Below are 27268 nucleotides of genomic sequence, written 5' to 3'. Positions count from 1 at the left end.
TTCTAAGTTCCTATGCCCTACCTGATATTTAAACTGCAACTGACATCACATACACAATTTAATAGGTTATTTATTTCATTGTACTCATTGTTGTGTACAAGGTAGCTCAAACGAATAATGGAGCATTTAAATGTATAAGTTAATTTTAAAGTGTTCCTGATGTACCTTGGTGTTTTCATATTATTGTTGTAACAGAACACTGTTGTAAAGATTGCTAAAGCAAATACAACATGTATTAACATGGCATTAAGTTAAGAAAAGTATGATGGTTAAAGAAGTCAAAAATGATATTAACTATAAAGAATGCATTGGAACAGAATTATGTTTACAATTAGCAAACGGCGACAATCTGAGCGCTAATTTAAACTGTGATGTTCTATTTGAAACAGAAGATAACCAGGGACAAACCAAGTATAGTAAATCTGGCAAGAAAGTGTTAATAAATTATGATGTTTGAAACAAATAAGTCAGAGACAGACCACTGATTAAGAAATGGAGAGAATAAAGGAGGGGTTGAAACACCCAAAAGACTCTTTCCCTGAAATAAGAAATACGTGTAACAGAATGTGAGTGAATTAGTCCTGTTTAAAGAGTAGCACAGTCTATGAGAATAAATGGCTTAGTCTGCAAAAGAGAGAGAGGGAGAGAGAAAGACAGAAACAGAGAAATCATTGCGAGCTGGAATGGTATTTTTGTTTATGTGTGGACAACCCTGGGGCACCCAGTGCCCATATGTGCTTATCCTAATATGCCAAGTGTGCCTACCAGAGGAGGTTTACAAGAATGATCCTGGGAATGAAAGGGTTAACATACAAGGAGCCTTTGATGGTTCTGGGCCTGTACTCACTGGAGTTTAGAAGGATGAGGGGGGATCTCATTGAAACCTACTGAATATTGAAAGGTCTGGATAGAGTGGACATAGAGAGGATGTTTCCAGTACTGGGAGAATCTAGGACCAGAGGGCACAGCCTCAGAATAGAAGGATGTCCCTTTAGAACAGAGATGAGGAGGAATTACTTTAGCCAGAGGGTGGTGAATCTGTGGAATTCATTGCCAAGGACGGCTGTGGAGGCCAAGTCATTGGGTTTATCTAAAGCAGAGGTTGATAGGTTCTTGATTAGTAAGGGTGCCAAAGGTTACATGGAGAAAGCAGGAAAATGGGGTTGAGAGGGAAATGTAAATCAACCATGATCGAATGGCGGAGAAAACACAAAGGGCTGAATGGCCTAATTCTGCTCCTATGTCTTATGGTCTTACGTGTTGAGTACAGGTATGCAATGTGCGCAGATACGAATCCGCTCCAATACACGAGGATGATGGACAGGGAGTCACAACTGATGGAGAGAAAAAAGAATCTATATTGAAAGAGAGTTTGTTTTAAAAGAAGATCCAAGCCAGGAATGTCTCCAGCCTCTTGAATGTAATAAAAAATTCTTGTTGCAGTGAAAATATTTCACAGAACAAATATTTTGTTTTTATCTGGTTGCCTTCATTTCTCATTAGCCAATCCACAACATTAAGATTGATCTCTGGATAGTACTGGGAGAAAATATCTAATATCTACTTCATTAGAAAATCATAGAATGTTTACAACACAGAAGGAAGCTATTCAACCCTTTGAATCCATGTCATCCCTTTGTAGATTTGTTTTTCAATTTCTTTCCCAACAGTATTCCCCGAGTACAAGAAATTATTTTCTCTTAAATGCTCATTCAATTTCTTTTTGAAAGCTATGATTGAATCTGCTTCCAGCACCCTTACAAATCATAACCACTCCCTGTGTAAAGAAATGCTTCCTCCTCACATTACCCCTCACATATATTGCCCATCACATTGAATCTGTGTCCCCAGGTCTATGAAGCAATTACTAATATGTTCAGTTTCTCGCTAATCACCCTAACTATTCAGACCTATCAAATCTCTTCAAGGCCTTCGCTCCAAGGAGAACAACCTCAAAAATCCAGTCTAATCTAGTCCAGGTGAAATTCCTCATCTCTGGAATCATTCATGTGAACCTCTTCTGCATCCTCTCTAGCAGTTTCACTTTGTTCCTAAAATGAACAAAATTGGACACAAATCTGGATTTTTTTGCATATCCAGTGTATCTCACAATTCAACAGGGCCAAACAGAGTAAATACAAATAGCTTGGATGGGCGTCTTGGTTGGCATGGACCAGTTGGGATGAAGGGCCTGTTTCCATGCTCTATGTCTCTATAACATAATCTCCCTGCTTTTGTACCTCATGCCTCTATTAATGAAGTCCAGGATTTCAAAAGTCTTTTACGCAGTGATACCAGTTATGACCCCTGGAGAGCACCACTGTCTATTATTCTCCACTCTTAAAAAAGACAACCACTTAATGCAGCTATTATATCTTAACATACAATAAAAAGAGGCTGAATTTCATCAGTTAGGAAGTTTTATTTTCAAGCCCGCTGAGAGCACTTATCTGCTAAGTTTACTCTTCCATGGATCAACCAAAGTGGCCCTGCCACTTTTGAAGATTTACGTTACATGGGCACCCATTTTCCTCTGTACACTGATTAGAACTGTTCCATTTGGCCTATATTGTCTCTTGCACTTTTGGCCAAAATGTACCAGTTCACACTTCTGTGTTAAATTTCATCTGCCACTTGTCTGCCTGATTTGCCAGCTTATGTAGGTGTCTTGCAATCAATTAGTGTCCTCTTCACTTTTACCACTCCTCTTTGTTCGATGTCAATGACAAATTTTGAAATTTTATCCTACAAGCCCATTTCCAGCTCATTACTATACACCAACGAAAGCAGTGGGTCCAGGTCCGACCACTGAAGAACACGATCAATGGTACTCCACTCTTTTAAAAAAAAGCACAACTACTTAGCACAACTGTTATATCTTGACATTTTAAAAAATGAGGAAGCTAAATTTATTTATTTTCTTCAAGCCTGCTGAGCGCACAGGTCTCCTAACACATCCCTTTCAGAAATCAACCAAAATGGCATTGGTTAAAGGTCAAAACATTGACACAAGATATGGCTCTGCTGGCTCGGAGGAGAAAAGCTAACAACTATATACATTCAATTATACTACATAAATTAAATGTGTTATTACAACAACTCTCTTGCTTTCTGACTTGAACAAATTTTTTTATTCATGCAGCCACTTATTTCAATGAGCATCTCTATTCCATGGGTCTCAATTTTGCTATCGAGCTTTTAATATGTCCCTAGTAAAAGCTCGATAGCAAAAATCAATAAATACTGCCTCGACATCTTTTCAAAAGATACTAGAAAATCATCAGTGATTCAAATGAACAACTTTGTTAATTTCAAATCATCAGTAATTTCAAAGTATGGGTACTTCCTTAAATTAAAGATAGAAAAACTAACAGTGAGGAGTGTATCCTTGATGTGGTATACTTTCAGAGATGCAGCCAATTCTGCCCAGTTCTGCAGTGAAAAATTTATAGCACAAAACAGAGAGTGATTGATTACAGGCTACAATGTTTAAAGGGGTACACATATGCAATATCACATAACCACAAGTAAAAGCAGAAAATGCTGGAAATACTCGACAGAACAGTTGAAAGGTCTGATGAAAGGTCATTCACCTGAAAAATTGACCCTGTTTCACTCTGCACAGATGCTGCCTGTCATGCGAAGTATTTTCAGCATCTTTAGTTTATATTTCAGATGTCCAGCATCTGTAGTTTTCTGCTTTTCAAATACATAAATTACATTTGTTACAAATGAAAGTCCATTCAGACATATGCTTCAGTCTCTACACTGACCTCCTGTATTACCTTGTCAAAACATTCTATCAGTTTAGTTAAACATGATTCACCTTTAACAAGCACTTGCTGGATTTCCCTTTTAACTCAAGTTTTTCTGAATGCCTATTAAATTATCCCCAAATATTGCTTTTAAATGCTTCCCCCACATCTGAGGTTAAGGTTTTCAGTTAATACAGTTAATAAGTGCCTGGCATAACATTACATCCCCATTTTCCAATCTCCAATTCTCTGATATCTCTACATCTATGGAAAATTGGGAAGATTGTGGCAAAATCTTCAGCAATCTCCACCCCCACTTCCCTCAACAACCTTGAAAGCATCTCATCCAGATCAAGTGTCTTACTTATTTTACACACAACAAGGCTTTCTAATAATTACTCCTTATCAATTTTCACTACATCCATTATCTCTGCCAACACCACTCTATTGAAATATTGGCAACATCTTCTTCCAGGTTAAAGGACTATACAAAGAACTAATTAAATATTCCAGTCTATCCTTTGTCAAGAAGCACAGATTACGCTCACAATTCCTTACTGACCTCAACCCTCTTATTACTATTTGCTGATTATTCACATATCCATAGAACTTGTGACTTTTTATGTTAACTGGCATTCTTTTTCATGTTTACTCTTTATCTGCTTTATGTGCCTTTCCACCCCCTCCCCCCTTAGCTTATCACATTCAGCCTGATTCTCAGAGATTTATTCATTTGATATGCATCATACAATCTCTTTTTATGTTTTACCATATGTTACATCTAGGAACTCTGACTTTGGTTCTATTTTTCCTCCTATGGGAACGTCCCTAGTTTGTACTTGAAACATACATTCTTTAAAGAAATTTTATTGTTCCATTAGTGGTTTACCCACCAGACTTCGGCCAGATCTCCTCCCATTGCATTGAAGTTAAGTCTTCCTTCAAATAAGATGTTCTTGTTTAGCTTGCTTCTTGTTTTTTTTCATCTTTAATCTAAATCTTACAATTTTCAAATGTTCTATTGCCACTTGGTCCACCTCATTATACAACATCAGATTCAGCAAAGCCTCTTTCCTTATTGGCCTGAGAACATGCTGATGAAGGAAGCATCTCCAAATACATTTCAGAAATTCCTCCCTCCCCCCCTTCTTTGTCTTCTAATATTTATACTAATCAATACGGGGGTAAGTGAATTCACCCCAATATAATCACTCTACTGTGCTTCCACAGGTCTATAAATAAGTACACAAAAAGTGCTGGAGGAACTCAGCAGGTCAGGCAGCATCCATGGAGGGAAATAAATAGTCGATGTTTGGGGCCGAGACACTTCATCAGGACTGGAAAGTAAGAGGGCAGAAGACAGAACAAGAAGGTGGGGGGAGGGGCAGGAATACACGCAGGCAAGGGATAGTTCAGGGGATAGGTGAGTTCAGGTGATAGGCGAGTCCAGGTGAGGGGGGAGAAGATGTAATAAGCTGAGAGGTGATTGGTAGAAGAGGCCAAGGGCTTAAGAAGAAGGTATCTGGTAGGAGAGGACAGTGGACTATGGAATAAAGGGTGGGGGAGGAGAGGAGAGGAGATGGGCGGGTCATCATGGCAGGGGAAGGGAACCATAGGAATAAGAGAAGACAAAGGAATGGGGCGGGGTGGGAAGAAAAAGAAGAGGTTCCTTCCCCCACCTTGATGACCTCCCCATCTCCTCTCCACCCCTCCCCTCCCCTATCTTTTATTCCATGGTCTACTGCCCTCTCCTACCGGATTCCTTCTTCTTCAGCCCTTGGCCTCTTCTACCTATCACCTCTCAGCTAATTACATCTTCTCCCCCTCCCCCACCCACTACCTTCCTCCTCTCACCTGGACTCGCCTATCACCTGAACTCACCTACCCCCTGCCTGCGTGTGCTCCTCCCCCTCCCCCACCTTCTTATTCTGGCTTCTGCTCTCTTCGTTTCCAGTCCTAATGAAGGGTCTCGGCCCAAAATATCGACTGTTTATTTCTGTCCATGGATGCTGCCTGACCTGCTGAGTTCCTCCAGCACTTTTTGTGTATTGCTCCAGATTCCAGCACCTGCAGAATTTCTTGTGTCTCTATAAATCAGTTGCTGACTTGCTCTTTTATTTTTCTCTCACTACATTTTGGCCTTAGGATACCTCTGCCAACATGATAGCTTCCTTCTTCCTTCTTAACTTACCAAATATCTCCTGTCATAAAAACAGATAATGCCAGAATTGCTCAGCAGGTCTGGCTGCATCTGTCATAAGGTAAACAGATTCAAAGTTTCAGGTTGTAGACCCTTCATCAGAACTGGAAAAGTGAGAAAACAAGTTAGTTTTAAGTTGCAGAAAGGGTGTGGGACGGTGGGAGGGAGGGAGGGATAGGACAAAGTGAATATTTCGGTAGGGTGAGGTCAGGGTTACTGAGGTGGTTCTCACGTTTACTGATAGATTAATAAAAGCAGTTAAAGAGAAAATAAAGGAACAAGAAAAAGCTTTGAGATGGTTTCTGGCGTTATTCCCTCAGGAACATCCCATCCCTCCAGCAGTATATATTCCTTAAAGAATTACCTCAGCACTTCCTTTTCTCTCTTCCCTATCTTTTCCAAGCACCTTGCTTCCAATAATATTAAAGTTCCCAGTCCTACCCTTTTATTTGCTACCATAATCTGACATGGTTATTTGTGCTTTCAGTTCACCAGAATTATTACCACAGTCTCTGTGCGTACACACATGAATTATAAACCAATCTTTGTCTTTCTTGTAACCTTACTTAGTCTGTAATCTGCTAAATTGTACAACATCCTACTCCAGTGCTATTCAACACTCCCAGTCTTTTGTGCACCATAGTTCTTCCACTTATTCATGTTGGATACATCGTGCTGCCAATTTAGTTTAACCGTCCTCATGCAAGTGAACTTCCCTGTGAGTATGTTGATCCCAGTTGACTGAGATAAACCCTTTGATCTTGAACATGTTCTGCTTGCTTCAGAGCTGATCCCAATGATCTAAGATCTGAAGACACAACAGACTGCAGATGCTGGAATCTGGAGCAAAAAAAAATCCACTGGAGGAACTCGGTGGGTTGAGCTTATTCTGTGGTGGCAGAGGAATTGTTGTCATTTTGGATCAGGGGGGTGAAAATGGATGATGGGGGTGTGCTGGAGGGGGGTAAGGGAACGGCGAAACATGGGAGCTCAGGAGGTGGAGAGAAGGGGGAGAGGAAGAAAACAAAGGAAGTAAGGGTTACCTGAAATTGGAAAATTAAAATGTTCATATCATTGGGTGGTAGACTACCCAGGTGTAATATGGGGTATTTTTCCTCTAGTTTGTGTTTGACCTCAATTTGGCAATGCAGACGGCCGAGGATGGATAGGTTGGTGTGGGAATGGGAAGAAGAATTGGAACGGCATGTAGTGGGAGCTCAGGATGGCCATTGTGGACAGAGCTCTGGTGCTCTGCAAATTATTCGCTCAGTCTGCACATGGTCTTGCCAATGTAGAGGAGGTACGCACGAATGTTTGCTTCAGCTGCAAGGGCTGCTTAGGTCCCTGGATGGTAGTGAAGATGGAGATATTAGAACAAGTGCTGCACCTCCTGCAATTGCAGGGGAAAGTGCCAGGGCTCAGAGTCGGAGAGTTGCTTGGGCGGAGAGGGATGAGCGGATCAGGGAGTCACAGAGGGAGTGGTCATTGCAGAAGCGGAAAGGGGTGGGGAGGAGAAGATGTGGCTAGTACTGAGATCTCCTTGTAACTGGCGGAAATGATGAAAGAAGATGTGAAAGATGCAGAGGCTCAGAGTGAAAGGTGAGGACTAGGGCAACTCTGCCTCTGTTTAGTTTGGAGGGAGGTGGAGTGAGAGCAGAAGTCTGAGAAGCGGAGGAAATGCGAGAGAGGGCTCCATCAACTGCAGTAGGAGGGAAGCCATGTTTCCTGAGAAAGGAGGACATTTCAGATGTCCTGGAATGGAAGGCCTCATCTTGAGAGCAGATGCAGTGGAGACAGAAACTGTGAGAAAGGAATGGCATCCTTACAAGAAACAGGGTGCAAAGAGGTGTAATCTAGGTAGCTGTGGGAGTTAGTGGGTTTATAGCAAATGTCAATGGATAGTTTGTCTACTGAGATGGAGATGGAGAGATCCAGAAAATGGAGAGAAGTGTCAGAAATGGTTCAAGTGAATTTGAAAGTTGGGTGGAAGTTAGTAGTGAAGGCAATAAAATTGATCAGTTCTGTACGGGTGCAGAAAGTGGCCCCAATGCAGTCATCAATGTAACACAGAAAGATTTGGGGAATGGTACCAGAGAAGGTTTGGAACAAGGAGGGTTCCACATAGCCAATGAAACAATAGGTGTAGCTGGGACCCATGAGGGTGCCCAGGGCTACAACTTTGATTTGTAGGAAGCGAGAGGAGTCAAGAGAGTTGTTCAGGGTAAGAACAAGTTCAGTCAGGCAGATAAGAGCATTGGTGGAGGGGAACTGGTTAGATCTTTATCGTAAAAAGAAGCAGAGGGCTTTAAGACCTTCCTGATGGGGGATGGAGGAGTATAAAGACTGGACATCCATAGTGAAGATGAGGTGGGTGGGGGCCTGGGAATTGGAACTTGTCAACATGCAGGAGGGCATGGGAGGTGTCCAAGACATAGATGGGAAGGGCCTGGACAAGGGGAGACAGGACAGAGGTACGAGGTGATGTTCATTGGGGCAAGAACAGGCAGAAACAATGGGCCTACCAGGACAGTCCTGTTGTGGATCTTGGGTAAGAGATCGAAGCCAGAAGTGCAAAGTTGGGGCACTATCAGGGTGGAAACTGTAGGGGGATCTCTTGATGTGATGAGATCTGTGACAGTGCAGGAGACAGTGACCTGGTGTTTGTTGGTGGGGTTATGTTCAATGGGTAAGCATGAGGAGGTATCTGAGAGCTGCCATCTGGTCTCTGCAAGGTCGAGGTTAGTCTATCAGACTACAACAGCGCTGCCCTTGTCTGCAGGTTTGATGACTAGGTCAGGATTGGTGCGAAGTGAGCTGTGCGTTTAGATGAGACAAGGTTAGAGTGGGTGAGGGGAGTGGGGAAGTCGAGGTGGTTGATGTTGCAGTGGCAATTGGAAATTAAAAGGTCAAGAGAGGGTAAAAGGCCCAAAGGTGTGTCCAAGAGGAAGGGAAATGTTGGTGAAGTGAGAAAGGTTCATATACCCTTCCATTCTCCCCTAATAAAGGTTACCAGTGCTGGAATCACCCTACTAGTTGTCTCCACTTGCACCCTACCCTCCCCTCAACTGGGTCCATCTGCTTTTTTGTTTTAAACAAACCTTTTTCCTTGTCGGCTTCCACTTATCACCCACCTGCTTCTGTCTCTCAACTCCACCCCACCCCTTCCCCCTCCAGGCTCCATCTGACCATCATCTTTCACCCCTCCTTGGTCCATATTCACCTACCAGCTCCTCTCTAATCTTTCCTCTTTGCACTGGCCATCTTCCCTCTCCTTTCAGTCCTGATAAAGAGTCTCGACCCAAAGTGTTGACAATTCCTTTTCTCCTCACAGAAGCTGCTCAACCCATTGGGTTTCCTCAGCAGATTATTTTTCAATCCAATATCTGAAGCCTTCCATCCTGCACCACGCCCCAAATCACACTTTAACCTGCCTTATCTTCCTATTTCCAGTTTTGCTGGCAGGTGGAACCGGAAGTAATCCTTGTTCTGCTTTTTAATCCCTCCCTCCTCTCTCCCCCCTCCCAGTTTGTTTGCAGGACCCCAATTGTTCCCACATCAGCACTGTAAATCAAGAGCACAGATGTGTACTGGGACTTCTTACTCCCTTCGCTTAACAAAATTCTCCATGGCCTCCTTACAATCTCCTTAATCCTGGCACCAGAGAAGCAACACACCATGTTGGGACTCACATTGATGATTACAGGAAACCCTAACGATGGATCTCCTGTACAAAATCTGCATTTCTACACTTTGCTATTCCCTCCACGCAGTCCCTTGTCCCAAGGTCCCACGTCCTGAACCGCTCTCCTTCCACATGCTATCACCTCCGCCAGTCTCCTGTGCAAGAAGAGTCAGGTCCCAATGAACACTGAAACATTTCAATCTCTCACCATTTTAAAGACATAAAAATAATTTATGAGCTGCATAGGTGGGGTAGATAGTGAAAACCTTTCTCCCCCTTAGCAGAGGAGTCTACAAACAGAGGACATGGGTTTCAGGTAAGGGGTAGGAGATTTAGAGGGGATTAAAGTAAGAATTGTTCATCCATAGAGTGGTTGAAATCTAGAACACATGGCATGAGGGGTAATGGAGGTACCCTCACAACCTCCGAGAAATATTTTGATGAGTACTTGAAATCCCATAGCATGGAAGGCCAAAGGCAGAGTGCTGGAAAATGGGATTAGTATAGAAGCAGACCCTTCAGCCCACAATGTCCTTGTCAATCCAATTTACCAGTGCTTAGTCAGTAGCCTTTGCGATGCAAGTTGCCTAACTAGATACTTAAGTTGAGTGAGTACCTGCCTTCACCACCCACCTAACCAGAGAGTTCCAGATTGCAATCACCCTCTTATGAAAAAAATTTCTTCCTTAGATCCCTCTCAAACTCTTACCTTGAAGAGATAAGATATCTTTATTAGTCACATGTACATCGAAACACGCAGTGAAATGCATCTTTTGTGTAGAGTGTCCTGGGGGCAGTCTGCAAGTGTCGCCATGCTTCCAGTGCCAACATAGCATGCCCACCACTTCCTAACCCGTACATCTTTGGAATGTGGGAGGAAACACATGCAGACACAGGGAGAACGTACAAAACTGCTTACAGACAGTGGACGGAATTGAACCCAGGTCGCTGGCGTTGTAATAGCGTTACTCTAACCGCTACACTACTGTGCCTGCCAAACCAGATACCCTCTGGTTTTATACACCCCTGCTAGGGAGAAAAGTTCCCTACTACCTTCCCTACTTGTGCTTATAATTTTGCTTGTGTTAATAGGTTTCCATCCTCCCCACACCCCTCCCAGCCTCTTCCGCTCCAAGGAAAACAAACCCTGTCTAGCTAGTCTCTCCACATAACACTCCAGGTGATATCTGAGTGAATCTCCTCTGCACCTCTCTCTGGTTGAATCACATCCTTCCTCTAGTGTGATGAGCAAAACTGTACAGAATACTCTAGCTGTAGCTGAACCTTTTTTTTCCATATGGTTGTATCCCCTATGCCTACTTCTTCTCTTTATCTACCTGTGCTGCCAACTTTCAGGAATCACTGGTACAGGTTCCTCTGTTTCTCAATAGTTCCCAAGGCCATATCATACACTGTGTATGTCCTACCCTTAGTAATACGCCCACATTGCATCACTTTGTACTTTTTAAAGAATTAAATTTTAATTTACCATTGCTCTGCCCATTTTATCAACTGATCAATATCACCCTATATTAATGACTATCCTGCTTCGTATCAGCAACACTATGATTACATCATCTACAAACTTATTAATTATACATTCTTATCCAAAATGCTACTGTATACAACAATAAGGGTCCCAGTACTGATCACTGTGATACTCCACTAGTCACAAGCTTCCAATCACAAAAACAACCCTCCACCATCACCCTCTGTCACCTATTACCAAGCTAATTTTGGATTTAATTTGCCAACTTACCCTGGATCCCATGGTCTCCAACCTTTTGGACCATTCTCCCTTGTGGGACCTCAAAGGCCTCACTGAATTCCACATAAACTACATCAATCACATTGCCCTCATCAAATACATTTTGTTACCCCTTCAAAAAATTCAATCAAATTGATTTGACAGGAACTCCCACTAACACAACATGCTGACTATCTTTAATTAACCCTTACTTTTCCAAATGCAGATTAGTCCTGTCCCTCAGAATTATTACCAATAACTTCCCAACTACTGACATTAGACTCACAAGCCTGTAATTGCCGGGCTTATCCCTGCTGCCCTTTTTGAATAAAGGTACCACATTTGCCATCCTCCAGTCACCTCACTTTTGGCTAGCAAAGATTTAAAAATCTCCATCAGGGCCTCAACATTTTTCTCCCATAGCAGCCTAGGATACATCTCATCAGGTCCTAGAGATTTATCCATCCTTATTCCCATTTAGACATCTCATACTTCCCCTTTTGATTACAACGTGTTCTCGAATTTCACTGCCCCACCCACTGAAATCTCCAATTACAGTGTCCTTCTCCTTAGTGAAAAGCATTCATTTAAGATCACATCAGTCCCCTCTGGCACCTTGTAGAGATTGCCATTTTGGCCCCTAATGAGTCCTACTTTTTCCCTGCTTACCCACTTGCCCTTAGTAATAAAACATAGAACAGAGAACAATTACAGCACAATTCAGGCCCTTCAGCCCACAAAGCTGTGCCAAACATGTCCCTACCCTAGAAATTACTAGGTTTACCCATAGCCCTCTATTTTACTCAGCTTCTATAAAATGTTTTGAGATTTTCCTCACTCTTGACCACTAGTCAAGGATCATTTGTGCCCCCTCTTTGACCTCCTAATTCCTTTTTCAAGTAGCTCCTACATTGATTGAACTTGAAAGTATATATTTGATCACCGGCACAGAGTTGACTAAAGGGTCTGTTTCTATGCGTCTATCATTATATGATTTCCTTTCTATTTCTATATTCTTCAACCAAAGTGAAGAATCTTATTTATGCTTATAGATAAATTGTCCTGAATTTCCAAAATGGCACAGAAATTGAAGGCAATTCGTTTCAGCTGATGTGAAAATACTGTTGAGACAATACGCTATTTGATTGGCTGAATCTTTACTGTCAATCAAGTAAAGTCTGCCTTGGTAAAGTGGTGCACTAGATGATTCCAAAGGATGATATAAGGAAATCATTAGCTGATCTGCCAGACCTAGCCTCCTACACTGTAGGAGGTGCAGTTCTGCAGATAAGATGCTAAGTTGAGGTTCTATCTGTCTTTTTGGGAGGCCATTTCTAGGAAAAGAGCTGTACACTCTGGTCTTGTCACATCGTGCACAAGTTAGCTTATTCTTTCATTATGATGATTATACTTCTAAAGTATTTCACTGACTGTAAAGCACTTTGGAACTTCTCTGAGGTTATGAGCTTACATAAATGCAAGACCTTCTCATTGATTAAGAGGTACCAAGCATACTGATTAGTATTGCTAGGTGCAGACAATTGGAAGAAGGCAGTGTTTCGTCCTGTTATATTTGGGAGCAACATCAACCCCTTGAGACTTCAACTTTGTATGTGTTCATTTCAAATGTTTCAATTGCAATTCGAACCTTGATAACAGAATCGAGTCTGTTTATATACACATTGCCTAGAAAAATCCCGAAAAGAGAGGAGGGAAAAAAAAGAAAGAAATCCAGCGACAGGAGAGAGAGGGTATGGAATAAACCATAAAAAAACATGCTGTGGTAGGCGGGCTCTCGGAATCGCGTGGAGGATGGGCGGGAGGTCTGGCGGCGCTGCCTGACGGCTGTGTGGAGTGGGAAGAGGAGGAAGTGAATGCGGGGCGGCGAGCGCGCGGTTCCAAGGCTGTCTGTCAATCAATCACGGCCGCGCGTGCACACGGCGGCAGCGGCAGCGGCGGGAGCAGCAGACGAAAGGCTAAGTTCCTCACAGCCAGCACTTGGTATAAACACACTACTGAACCTGGAAGCATGTCAGTGCTGGCGCTGCAGGAGTATGAATTCGAGAGGCAATTCAACGAGAGAGAAGCCATTCAGTGGATGCAGGAAAACTGGTGAGCGGTGTTTTATAGAAGACTTGCTGCAGAACAGATGGGTTGGCATCCCACCCATTGTGGTATTTCCAGATAACGTCAGATTTGTTTTCACTTTGTGTAAGCTGGTAGGTTTTAACAATGGTTCAAGTACTGCAAATGTGATGTCCCCCTCTATCTTTCCCTTGTATTATAAAAGGGTCCACCTACTTCTGGAGGCTACAAGAAGCATTTGTGCTGGCCACTTCCTCGTCTGGCTTTCATCAGTTTTATTCCTCCTTTCTAGACCTCTTACCACCCTTTCGTACCCAGCTCGCCAGGAGCATCCACTAAACAGCATCACATCGCAGTACCTTAAGCTGGACGGGTTCTTGATGGCGATCTTGGGTTTAAATCTTTTTAAAAAAACAAACGTTCATTGAGTCAATTTTTTTAGTTGAAATCTGACGGCGTTCTTACTATACAATTTTTGGAAAGCTCCTTGAGCAGACATTGAAACACGTGCAGACAGCCCGGCGCGAACCGCCCCTACCTGCTGGAACAGGCAGTCATGCCAGATCCATTTTATGCAGGAACAGGGCAAAACTGAAACACAAACGCGACTTTGTATTAAATAATCGAGGCTCGAACGTTTAGAGTAGGTATGCGCTCGTACTATATATTTTTTTTAAAAATGACTTCCCGTGCCTTGGTATTTGTTAGCAGTTCGGTATTTGTATCCCAAGTGTGTATGTGTGAAGGGATGGAAGCCTAGTCACTGATGACGTTGGGCTTGTGTAGGTTCTTCCTCTGTACACGGTGAGAGCGGTCAATTGATGCGTTTATTCATTGACATCCGTTTCATTGCTGCGATTTAGATTAGCTTCGTCTCTTAGAAAGCGCTGCACTGGCTGAGGCAGCAGCAATAATTCTATGATGTAGAATTTCATATCTTTCGATGGGAGTTGCCAAAGTGTTTGAAGCCTTGGGTAACCCATTTCCTTTGAAATCCACAGTTTCAAATAAAGCTGTAGCTTCAGTCTGTTTCCACTAAAGTGATTATTATGTCACATTCTGGTGTAAATGGATTTTATGGATATAAATATGATTGGCAAAATTTACTTTTCAAACTAAACTATTTTTGCACGTAATATTGCTGCACCTATTCACTAAAATTTGAGGAATTTCATATGAATCCTTTTATGTGCAAATACATAATAGAAATCTTATAGCTTAGAGGTTTTTTGTGTTTTTTTTCTGTTAAAGTGGCACAGTTCTCATTTATAGGGGTGGGGTTTGGTGGGAAGCAGGATGAGGAAGCAATGTTTAGAGAGATGCTTGCATCACACCCAGACACTGATATGATTTTAAAAGTGTAAAATAGCTCTTGAATTCTTTGCAATTCTTCTATTAATGTTATTTTCGATGAAGTAATTCAATAATCTGCATTAATCTTTTGCAATGTGCTACCTTGCACATTTACAAATGAATAAATCAGAGCTCATTGCAAGAAGTAATTAATTTTGATTTGCAAACAAAATAAAATGCTTTGTAGCTTCCAGTGAATCTGGTGTACGTAAGTATTGTTGCCAAAGCAGGAGGATGATTCAAATAGCATTAGTATGAGGTAGGATTTAATTTATCATTGAGACCCCTTCGAAGATGCCCTCAACGGGGCCAGCTGTTTCATTTCCTTCTGGTTAAAGGAACTTGATATCAAGTACTGGGAAAGAATTAAAACAACAGTGACACAGTTGGTGCTACTGCCTCAGAACTTCAGGGACTCGGGTGGAGTTTATATGTTCTCTCTGTGGTTTCTTCTTGATGCTTGGATTTCCTCCCACATCCTGAAGATGGGCTGGTAGATCAATTGGCCACTGTAAAAGTTGTGCTTTAGGTAGTGAAGTAAACATATTCACAGTGGCGTTCATAGGCATGTAAGAAGTTTTGGGGATACATAGAGATAAGATAGGGAATGTGACTAATGGGATTGCTCTGCTGAGAGTCGGCTTGGACCCGATGGACTAAATGGCAGCTGTTTGTGTGGTAATAAGTTCTGTTCAAATCCAGATGTAGAATCAGAATTATAAAATGAGTCCAATAATTTTGCATCATCATTATTAGGAATTAGATCCAGACAGTAACCCCTTTGATATTTGCTTTACAGCGTGGTACTAACCTGGGACAACTGTTACTGCTGAGTAGGGCTGTTAAGCTGTTGTTTGTTTGTGTGATTGTAACATTTTCTAGAAAGATAATGAAACAATCATAATATTTGCTTCTTTGAAGAAAGTGTACTACAACCTTCATATTTTCCTGGTCATAACTGTACTTTAGGGTGTTTTACTGTGTTAAAAGGTGCTTTTGAAATACTGGTTGTCATAATTGAAGCAGACTTTATAGTATTGTGTTCCACTTTATGTATAGTGGGCACCTGACTGATGGGTGTCATATAGCAAATAAGTACAGAGACCATAAAAGATGAAGTATTGATGAATAGTTTAAATGCTGTATTAATTTCACATATTCTAAAGTTGAAACTAATTAATGAAGCTTTGTAATAAAAAGTATAATTGTAGCAGTAATTTTAAAAGACCAGCTGTGGGATAGGTTATTCACCATTACAAAATATATCTGCGAAGCGAAGGCTTAAAATGCTTTTTAAGTTTGGTGGGGGGGGGGAATAATCCAAAAAACATAATTATTCTATTTTGATATAAATTAAGGACTGAAATAACGTTTAATATTTGAATGCATTTGTGTGTGTATTTTTAGTCAGGCGTTTTGTGGTAACACGTGACTAATAAAAGATTTGAAACAAAAGTAAATGCAGCTACTTATTAGAGGGAAAATTCAACATGAAAGTAAAGTTTTTGGTTACTCTTTTGCAGTCCGTTCATTTTAAGCTGTCAGAGCCATGTGTTATAGGCACTTGGTGTTACCCTGTTTAACAGAGATCGACTGACCAATACTGATCATCTTATGATGTCTTCTGACAGAAAACTGGCCAATCAAAAGACAGGAGGCCTGCTCTGACTGCTTCGAGCTCATCTGCATGTGGTTACATCACTGGAGGCTCGTCTGATTTTAGCAGATAAATGTCATCGGGCTGTGTTCAGTAAACTTTTTGCACATTGTCTCGCCTCACTTTTACTCGTTTCCAAATTAACTCTTTTACTTCTAAATCGACTGAAGACATTTTATTTTAAAGTTAACTTCTTAGACTAGCATTTTAAATGCAAATAAAGTTATAACACTGCAGGGTAATCTGGGAAATCATAGCTGTTGTAGTGCAAAGTAGAAACGAGGGGTACATTTTACAAGTCCTCCCAGTAGAGAATTTGCCCATTGAGGGTGAATCTGTAAAGTTATTCCTAATTGTAACCATGCAAACAGCCCACTTTTGCAGAACTTAAGCATTATCAACGATTGAGAGTTTCTGCAGTAGAGCTTGAAGCTGAGCACATGCCAATTTGGCCAAAAGACAAACTGAGTAATCACAAGCTACCATTACTTGCAACAATTAATATATCCTTGTGATGGGAGGGCTGTGGTGGATACCTATTTGGTGGAGGTAGGCAGGAGCTTCTCCTTTCCTAGCTACCAGCTGTTGAAAATTAATTGGGGGAGGGGGATCCTTGATGGTAGATTGAAGCCATTTTGATACAGGCCTATAAACAGGTGAACAGAATGTTCACTTTGAGGCTTGTGCCTCACTTGTATGAATGGGCCAAAGAAATGGTCACAGTGCAAACATCGCCACATTGTTTATTATGAGTTGGTGGTACCAATAAAATTATGGAAATTATTACAGAAATAAGAACAATGCTGCCCAGGGGAAGTGGTAGAAGCAGATATGATAGCAATGTTTAAGGGGCATTTGGACAGATGCATGAATAGGCAGGGAATGGCGGGATATAGACTACGTGCAGTTTAAATTGGCATCATGGTTGGCACTCGTGAGCTGAAGATCCTGTTTCTGTGCTGCACTCTTCTGTTTTATTTAGAGCTTGCAGGAAGTTTACAGATTTTTACAGTGATGGCACTTTTAAATTCCCAGTATGATGTCTGTTAAACTCCATGTATGAAAGAGAACCAGTTGCTGCCTGGGGATCAAGGTTGCAACAGTTTTGTTTGGATTTATCTCCTGACTGCTTGGGTTTCTCACAGGGGCAGCATAATTAAAGGGTTTTTAAAAAAAATGTTCTGGTTGTATCTGTCTCAGCATTTATCGCTAAGGATGGCTAGTAATTTAAACTAGTGTTTCTTACAGCCGCCTTATGTATGGAGACAAAGATTTTCTGGAAGCTTCTACACTGAAACGTCTCACTGTGGAGCGCAGTTGGTTACGTGATACAATTCTTGAAGTGATACCAATATTGTATGTTACATGTCTCTTTTTAATATGAGGGAAAAAAGCATGCAGAATGACTGTCCAGTCTCAGTGTGCTTTACTTTGACACAAGGTCCTCTAGGTACTTGGGTGGATAGGCTGCTCTTCCAGATCTCTTACTCTGATATGAGACAACTTTGTCTGATCTGGGGTGTGGTGTACTGTGTGTGAAGTTGCCATCACCGTTAGCCACATCTGATATGAGTATGATGTAGACTTCATTTTCAGCATCTCCAACCCCTAGCAGTGACAGATGTTCAGTATATCTGTGTGTTCTGCCTTTTTGGTCGCTTCCTTGTGTCTTCTGTATCTCTTTACATTTTTTCCCTGTTCCATGAACAACATCTGAATTTTTTACGACTTTTGGCTTGCATTGAAGCTGTTTTCGTGATCCTGTTACCTTTTACAGTTCCTTCTTCTGCAATGTAATACTCTAATAAAAGTGTGAGTTTCTATTCTATGAAATTCACATCATAACTCTTGGTTCTTTGGGTTCACCACCTTTAATGGCATCTCCCAGCAGGCTTCACTGTGATATTGTAACTCAGCACGCAGCTCGTTGCCATTAGTAGCAATGGCTCCAGAATGGCTTGCATCAGGAGGACATTACAAGTTATTCCTGAGTTAGATTAAAATTTCTCTGACACCTTCATCTTAGCGAGTGATACTTCTGTAGAATTGACCTTGACCAGAGTACCAATTGAATATAACATATTGACCAGATACGCTGTATTTAATTGGTACTCTGGTCAAGGTCAATTCTACAGAAGGATCATTTGCTAAGATGAAGGTGCCAGAGAAATCTTAACATTTTTCACATGGTATGGCCTCCTTTGGCCTGGATTTGCATGTTATCATAATGGTAGGGATCCTGCACAGTATTCAGTATCTTGATACTCAGCATCTGAGGTTTCATAATTTCATCAACCAGTACCTCTGACCCCATGTACATCTTATTCACATTCTTTCATCCATGTCTTAGGTAGCCCAGGGCATTGAGGATGATTTTTCCTCTGCTGAGTTTGTGGTTATTCCCACCAAAGCAGCAACAGGCCTGCCAGGTGGCCAAGAGATGCTTGACAATGTGAGCAGGTGGGTAGTTTGGGAGGTGGTGTGCACCTTCTGCTATCAATTCTGAGTTTCTTTGTACTCTGGGTAAATGGGCACGAGGTTCTCTGTGCCATCCAGAAAGCTATTTCTCCATTTTAAACAGGCAAGGGCCTGGGATTCCCACCAGTCATTGGGGGACATTACACCCTTTCCAGAGGCTCCTTGAAAAATTGTAACGTATACTCCATAAACTTACTAGCTATGCTCCAGTATCACAACCTAACAAAAGTACGTGAAAGACATTTGAATTGTACAAAGTGACATTCCTTACAGTAGTCTTTTTAAAGAGACGGACAGACTTTCTGGAAGCTGCTATCTGAAAACAGAGCAGTTGGTTATGTGCCACAATTCTAAAAACTGTACTAAGCAATATTTTGTATGTTGAGATGCAAGCACAATATAAGAAATCAGTCAATATTTACAACAGCATTAAAAAGAGCTTATACAGGGATTGGTGTAATGTACTGCCTGGTAATCATGTTGACAGAACATAACATTGGGCGTTTGTTTTCTGACAGTGAAACAAACCCATGTATTTTGGATGTTGGTTGGCAAACTTCACAAATTTAGATTGGGAACTGCCGACAATAGCAAACTTTCATTTGTTTTGTTGCTATTTTTGAGAAGCATTTTGAAAGTGAGTCTAATACTGTGTGAGGACTGGGGAAGGTCAGGGGCATTCATTGTCTCCATCTCTGATGCATCCTGACTGCTGTCTACATGCTGCACACAATTTGCTAAGGTCTCTTTGACAACATCTCCAATACTTATGAGGGCAAGGGCAGCAGGCATGTGGGGACATCACCACCTGCTTAGTTCCCTCCCAAGAGCTACACCATCCTGATTTGAAAATGTATTGCCATTCCTTCATCACTGCAAGTTTAAAAATCCTTGAACTCCCAACCAAATAGCATTGTGGTGGTTCCTTCACTGTTTGGATTGCAGGTGTTCAAAAAAAAACAATTGGAGATGTGCAATAAATGCTGGCCTTGTCTCTGTTTCCTACTGCCACAGAAGAAGGTTTTCACATCATTGTATTAACTAATTAGGTCACAGTCTGAATTAAGGGTTTTTTAGTTCCAACTTGATGCTGCTATGTCTATGTGCAACTTCTCTCCTCCTTCCCCTTTCAAATTCTAATGAGTTCTCTCCAAGAAGCTTTGGATCATTCTTGCATCCCACTCCCTTTTTCATGGCACACTTTGGTTGATTGCTTTGCAGTATACCTCATTGAGCCTGCAAGGATGACACAGAGTTCCCCGTTGCTTGTCAGTTTGATTTTCCTGCTCTCTCCCATTCTGACCTTTGTCTTTGGCCTTCTAGACTATTCCGACAAAGCTCAATGTAAAAAAAAATAACTGCTGAAGGAACGCAGTGTGTCAAGCAGCATCTGTGGAGGCAAAGGGATAGTTGGCACTTTGGCTTGAGATCCTGCTCTGGGACTGAGATACTTGGACTTGGTCCTGATACAGGGTCTTGACCTGAAATGTTGACCATCCCTTTGCCTCCACAGATGCTTCTTGACCTGCTGAGTTCCTCCAGTAGTTTGATTTTTTTTTGCTCAGATTTCAACATCTGCATTCTCCTGTATCTCCAAAGCTCAATGTAAGATTGAGGTATAGAGCCGCCTCTTCTGATTTGAAGCATATAGAGCCTTGTCTTCTGATTTGGCATGTTGTAGACATCAGCTTTGAATTTAACAGTTTCAGATCATAAGCTTTTGTAATTCTGCATTTCCAGTATTTTCTTTGGTTTCATTTCCCTTTTCTGATATTTCCAATTCCATTTTCTCTAAAGTATATCTCAACGAGATGTAAATAACACTCCCTTTCTGCTGGCATTGCCACCAACTCTAGTTCTCCATCCTATTGTACATTTTCCCTTTTCAGTGCTCCCTGCCCCTCCCCCATTTTTTTTAACTTTTAACCTTTCCCAGTTCTAAAAGGTCATTGACCTCAAACATTTAACTTCTGTTCTCTCTGCAGACACTGCTAGACTTGATGAGTTATTCCAGAATTCTCTGTTTTAATTTCAGATTTTTGACATGCACAGTATTTGGCTTTTGGATTTCTTAATTATAGTTTTCATTTCAGTACTGATCTGTCAACTGTTTATCATGCATCTTGGGGGCAGTAGTTGCATCATGCTGTCCAGTCTTTCGGTATTGGTATTAATGTTCCTCGGCTGCAATAAGTATTGTGGTTAGTATTGTTTGTCACGATATTCCTTATCAGTTGCAATTAAACTTAAAGGCCTAAACTTCTTCCTCAAAGCCATGAATATCTTTTAATTAACTTTACTACCTTTTCTCAAGGTGCCAATTTTTTCCCCTCCCAAAGGTACAAGCCCCTTTTGCTTCAAGTGGTTAGTGTCTTCTTCGAGTTTGCGTCATGGGTGGTGGGATACTGTTCTGATGTCTGGGTCAAGTATATCCTAATATGACCTTTCAGAAGTTGATGGTGAAGATGTTGAAGAAAAAGCACTGAAGTATAAGAAGAGAGTAACTGGGGATCCTAAGGAAAGATGCACACAGTGAATGGATGGGGGGGGGGGGACCAACATGGTAAAAAGAGAGGAAGAGGAACTGGTGCCATAGTAGAGAAAGTAAGTTAAGAGACACATAAGTAATGGTCACCATATGTTAGATCTTAACAGGGACCTTATCCTCCCCCACCCCCCAAACACTGAAATTTTAATTATCTAGTGGGCTCTTGGTCATAAGTCTGACACCATTGCTGACTGTGTCTACCTTGATGGAAAAAGTACAATCCTAAGGAGGTGAATAAGACCTTAATAAAACAAAACAAAAAGCAATGTGATTAGGTTGGTACAAGTAATGTCACGATCCACATGCTGGCTATCCTTGAGCAGTGTCATGGCACATGCTGTAGTATTTTCTTGGAACTCCTTTATTGATAACATCTCAAACTTCATGGAAGCATGACATGATATGGGCCCACAGGCTTTGTACTCTGTAATGTACTCATGGAAGAGGTAAGATATCTTTGTTAGTCGCATGTACATCAAAACACACAGTAAAATGCATCTTTTGCTTAGTGTTATGGGGGCAACCTGCAAGTGTCACCATGCTTCTGTAGTATGAAAGGCCAGGGGTCAGATGACCATGACAACACTACTGACCCCCATGGTTGGATGATAGCATTGCCTATCGGGTCGGAAGCTACACCACTGTCAATCAGGGGTCCGGCTCCGCCCCACCCATTAAGAGTACACCTGAGGACTGGCTCATAACCCACCTTTGTTCTTGACCCCGAATCACTGGCTTGTTTCACCTGAGCGGGGTCTATAAAAGATGGTGCATGTGGGCTCTTTCTCTTTTCCGATTGCTGCTGGGGTCGAGACCACAGGTGAGAGGGTGCACTTCCACAGGGGTCTAGGAGCGTCCTGAGTAGATTCCCAGTAGCGCAGAGCCGTTGCTTGTCCTGATTCAGGGGGTCCAGACAAGGTATTTGTTCATTTCCTGATAGTTTGTACTAGTTAGTTGTGTGTGTGTGAGAGTGTGTGCACTTCACCCCCATTGCGACATCCCCCCCCCACGTTTCGCGGTCACCCTAGTGCGAGTGTGTGAGTGTGCATTTGTTCCTTCACATTCTGTTCCCGCATCGGTCTTTGTGAATAAAATCCTCCTTTTAAAGCACAAGGACTGTGTGTCCAGATACCTTTATCTTTAAGATACCAAAAGAACCTTTCTCATAACAGCTTCCAGCGGCAACGTAGCATGGCCACAGCTTCCTAGCCTGTACGTGTTTGGAATGTGGGAGGAAACCCACGCAGACACGGGGAGAACATACAAATTCTTTACAGACAGCGGCTGGAATTGAACCCGGGTTGCTGGTGCTGTAATAGCGTTACACTAACTGCTACATTACCCTGCCTGCCCTTGCATTCAAGTATATGGTAAACTTCTTTTTGGATGTCCCTCTTAGTTTGCATCACAATTAAGTATTATCACAAAACTGAATAAAATCAGTGAAGATGTGGTTGCCTGCATAATTGCCTCAATCAGAAAATAAATTTTAACCTCAATATGGCTTCTTATCAGTATCCTGCTAACTAATGTTCAGCTTTGGTGCTGACAGGACTTGGCTCCAAGTCTTATTTTAGTTCAAACAATACAAGAGCTGAATTCCAGAGGTGACACTAGCTGCCCTTACCACCAAGGCAGCATTCAACTTGAGTGTGATATTGAGGAGTTCTATTGTAATTGAATGTCATTGGGGATAAATTCCTCCAGGACAAAGGAAAGCCGCTTCTACTGTTTGACAGCTTCCATCATCGTAGAGGAACCCAACCATCTTTAGCTGCCTGGGTTTTTTCTCTCTTGGTTTACCTTTCCCATCCCCTCCCCTACCTGGTTACATCTGCCCATCATCCTTCCCTCATTTGGTTCCACATCCACATCACCTACCAACCCCTGTTTTACCCCTCCCTCTTGCTTTTATATACTGTATCATTCCCCTAGACTCTCCATCCTGATGCAGGGACTCAATGCTGAGCATCCCTTTTAGTTCCAGAAATCCTTTTTTTGGCTCCAGATTACAGCATCTGTAGTCTCTTGTGTCTCTATCTTTACCTGCCCCTGGAGTGATTATCCCTCCATCATAAGGTCAAACGTAGGGATATTCTCTAGTAACTTGTGTTCGGTGTATTCAGTGCAATTAGGTAATGGAGCAGTCCAACCTGCCTGCACAAAGGCTTGGACTGGTAAGTAGCAAGGAGCAGCTATACCAAACAAGTGCCAGAAATGCCTCCTGCCAACTAGACATAATCTAGCAACTTCCCAATACCTTTCAATGATGTTGCCTTTTCCAAAGCAAATGCCATTAACTTCCATTGGGAATGTGGCTGGTGAGGGCAATGTTTGGAGTCAATGAGGAAAAAAAAAGTCTGAGTAGTAGGTACAGATTTGAAGGAACCAAAAATATTCAGAGCGAGAGGTACTGTTGAATTTTTATATAATTGTGGCAAACTGCAATCTGAAATTCACTGCCTTAAAGGGCGGTAAATGCAGATCTGAGAGGACGTATAATTGAAGTGTGTTTTTTGTTCTTCCAAAGATTGAGTGACAGTGGGCAATATAACTACCTCCAATGGTATATAGTTCTATGATGGCACTTGAAAAATATTGCAGGGTTATGGGGAAGGATGAGGGAAAGGCACAATCTGAAATGTTCTTGCATAGACCTGACATGACCTCCTGTAATGTAACCTCTCTGTGATTTGGAGAGTTGCTGGCCAGAGTAGATCTAATGTGTTCCTTAATGTTATACTGACAAATTATCAGAAAATTGCACTCAAATTTAATAAGGCATCCATGTGCTGTTTGCTGATGAACAACAATGGCAGCTGCCTCCCATTGTTTGTGCGCAGTCATTTATGTTTAATAAAATGATTGCATCACAGGTTTGAGATTTTAATTTCTATGTTATTGCTCAACGTGGAAGAATTTAATAGCTAGAGTGCAATTGCAACAAGTAACAGTTAAGTTGATATCTTTGTGTTTTAGAGGATAGTGGCATTTGATCAAAATACTAACTGCTGATTTGCTTTCATTATAGTTTTAGGTGTTGCAGCTTCAACAGCAATAAGTTATGCAGCTTCCTAATGATTTAAAAATAATCTTGAAGCAAGTTTTTTTTTTCCCACCACCATCAATTTCCTTTCTTCTCTATCCTTTTTTTTGGCTCTTTGTTGGGGACAGTACTTGGAGACTGCCAATCTGTGCAAAACTTGTTTTCTGTACAGTTTACATTTCTCCCTTTTTCTTGCTTGGAAAATTGGCTGTGATGGCATCTGTTGGGCTTTTGTTTCCTGCAACTTAAGTTGCTGGCTTCTTTCACTTAATGCCTGATTTTTTTTTTAGGAAAGATGTCAGGGAGTTGGAAAGCACTTGGGAGAGATTGGCTGAAGTGACAGGCTTAGTTTTGAGGAAATAAGCCCAGAAGGTGTGACTCTTTTTGTGAACTCTGAAGATTTATTTCAAATTATGTTTAATGGAGAATTAGTAACTTTGGTAGAAGTAGGAATTTTTTATCAGAGGGCTGTTAGTACAAAATTATCTTGAGAAAAATTAAGGTTATAGTACATAATACCTTCACAATTAATTGTGGATGGGGTAGTTGTGAGGGAAATGGGAGTAGGAAAGGGCAAAGGAATGAGCATAAGTAGTTATGATTCCACAAACTGTTCTAATCATATATGGGACTGGGGCAAGATCACTTTCAACGACGTTGCATGGTGTTTTTTTAATAGAAGTTTGTACGTAAAGTTAATTTGTTTCCAATTAACATGAGTCTGCTTGACTACAGAAAAAATTAAATGCCTTGATCAGTTGCAAAGACAAGGTACCTTAGTTTAAATCTCTCCTCTGCACTGATCTGAACCAATGATGGAGGTTCGCTTGATGAGGGCATCTCTGGGTTAAGGAGATGAAAATGTGTGAAAGGCCCCACTCCTGCCTTGTAGCCACCCCAGCAAGAGTACCTTTACAGATGTTTGGTGAGACAAGTTTCTGACTGGACTCCTTCCTCAGTACTGCAGATGGGTGACGTTTTTGTGTTTCCGAAGAAGAATGGCCCCGTGGCAAGGTAGCAGAAGAAACTTCAGAAACAGTAACACAAGGTTCGCCCAGATTGCTTTCTATTAACCTTTGGTGGGTGTATATCAGGTGAAGCAGAAATTGGCTTTGGTTAGAATAGGCAGGGAGGCAAACAGCACTTTGCTGGGCTTGGATATTGTTATTGGGGCACAGTATGAAAGGAAGGTTGTTGCACATGGAAGCAGCAGAGATTTATTGGTTTTAGTGGAGGAACAGGTGTGTGGCATAAATTGAAGTAGTTCAAACTGTATGATCCTTGGGGAGGAGTCAGTTCCTGTAACACTTGATTGTTCCATAGTTCTTGTTTGTATAAGGTGATTGGATCCAGAGACCAGATTACAGCCTTTAACTTGCTCCTTGATATCAGTTACAGTATTTGTTTTGTAGGGTGTTTTTAAAAAAAATCTTGTGTTCCTGCAAAGTTGGTCATGCCATGCCATGACCTTGATACACCATGACTAATGACTGGGGGTGGGGTGGGGGCAGATTATTTCATTTTATGACTTTATGACCTTTGAGTTGCACTTCAACTTGCACGGCAGCAAGTAGATGGTTTACATTTTTATAAGTTTCTGCTTTTAAGATCTTAAGGAATCAAAATGAGGAAACAGCCAATCAAGAGTAATCCACCTGCCATATTTAATATTGCAGCCATCTCTTGCCACGTGTATTGAAGAGCGCAGAATAGCAATGAACTTTAACAATGTGGTTTAGCCATATTTCAAAACAAGCAACGACAAAATATATTACAATTGCTTGTGTGGATCTGTGCCACACATTATCTTGAAAGTTTTGTAACTTCACTCTGTTGCAATGTTTCTTCTCGCCTACAGTGTGATTATCTTTTGTGTTATGTTTGTGATCCAGAGACACGTATAGTGGTACAATGGACTCTGTGTTCGGTTTGACACTAAACTTGACCTTGGTGAATGGGTTGGGGGGGGAGGGGGGGCGGCGAGGCATATAACTTGTTACAAAGCACAAATCATGTCTGTCTGTCAATTATTCAGATCACTCACTCTGCCTGGTACATTAACTGATGGGTTTGATATCTTTTGGGAAGTCCAGCATGAAATGTGGGTTGGCTGTCTTAGCCCAGTTGTCGTTAGCTTGCTGTACAAAATTAGCATTGTTGTCAAATTACAACATTGGAATGAGGAATGAAAAACTGCTCTACTGCTATAGTGAAAAATTGTCATTGAGAAGCAGAAGATAAGATCAGAGACTCTTGATAAATGCACTCGGATGCAAAGATAAGTTATTGTTCCAATCTTCAGTTCTGATGCCCTTTTTGCCTCGCCCCCACCCACCTCTGCCAAAGTGATCAGGAGAGAGGAGAAGTTTTGATATGTTGCTCCCTTTGAGCATCGCTGAAGGCAAATTTGAAAGAATATTCCTGTTCTTGTACAGTATTTGGTTCCTCACAGGAATTTCAATTAAAGTTCATATTTTAAAGTAATGCTTGTAAAATATCCTTAACAATATTGCTGTCATATAGGAAGTGATGTACACTAATTGCTAAATAAATACAAGTAATTGCTACATAAGAACAAACTGCTGAAAACACTTAGCAGGTCAAAGCAACATCTGTGAAAAGAGAAACAGAGTTAATGTCTTTGACCTGAAATGTTAACTCTGTTTCTCTTTTCATAGATGCTGCCTGACTCGCTGAGTGTTTTCATCTGCAGTTTT

General features: G+C 41.5%; 1 protein-coding gene across 1 annotated transcript in view; it reads left to right on the top strand.

Moving 5' to 3' along the window:
* Positions 1–13174: 13174 nt before the first annotated feature.
* The window catches only part of elovl6 (ELOVL fatty acid elongase 6), a 78782-nt gene continuing 64688 nt past the window's right edge, over positions 13175–27268 (top strand). Inside the window, exon 1 of the mRNA XM_052045084.1 lies at positions 13175–13496. Within this exon, the coding sequence (XP_051901044.1) occupies positions 13414–13496 (83 nt within the window). The 5' untranslated portion in view covers positions 13175–13413. The remainder of the gene's footprint in view (positions 13497–27268) is intronic.

This window comes from Pristis pectinata, chromosome 2 (assembly GCF_009764475.1).
Source record: "Pristis pectinata isolate sPriPec2 chromosome 2, sPriPec2.1.pri, whole genome shotgun sequence".
NCBI lineage: Eukaryota > Metazoa > Chordata > Chondrichthyes > Rhinopristiformes > Pristidae > Pristis > Pristis pectinata.
Note: the sequence above shows the minus strand (reverse complement) of the source record. Positions and strands in the feature narration are given on the sequence as shown.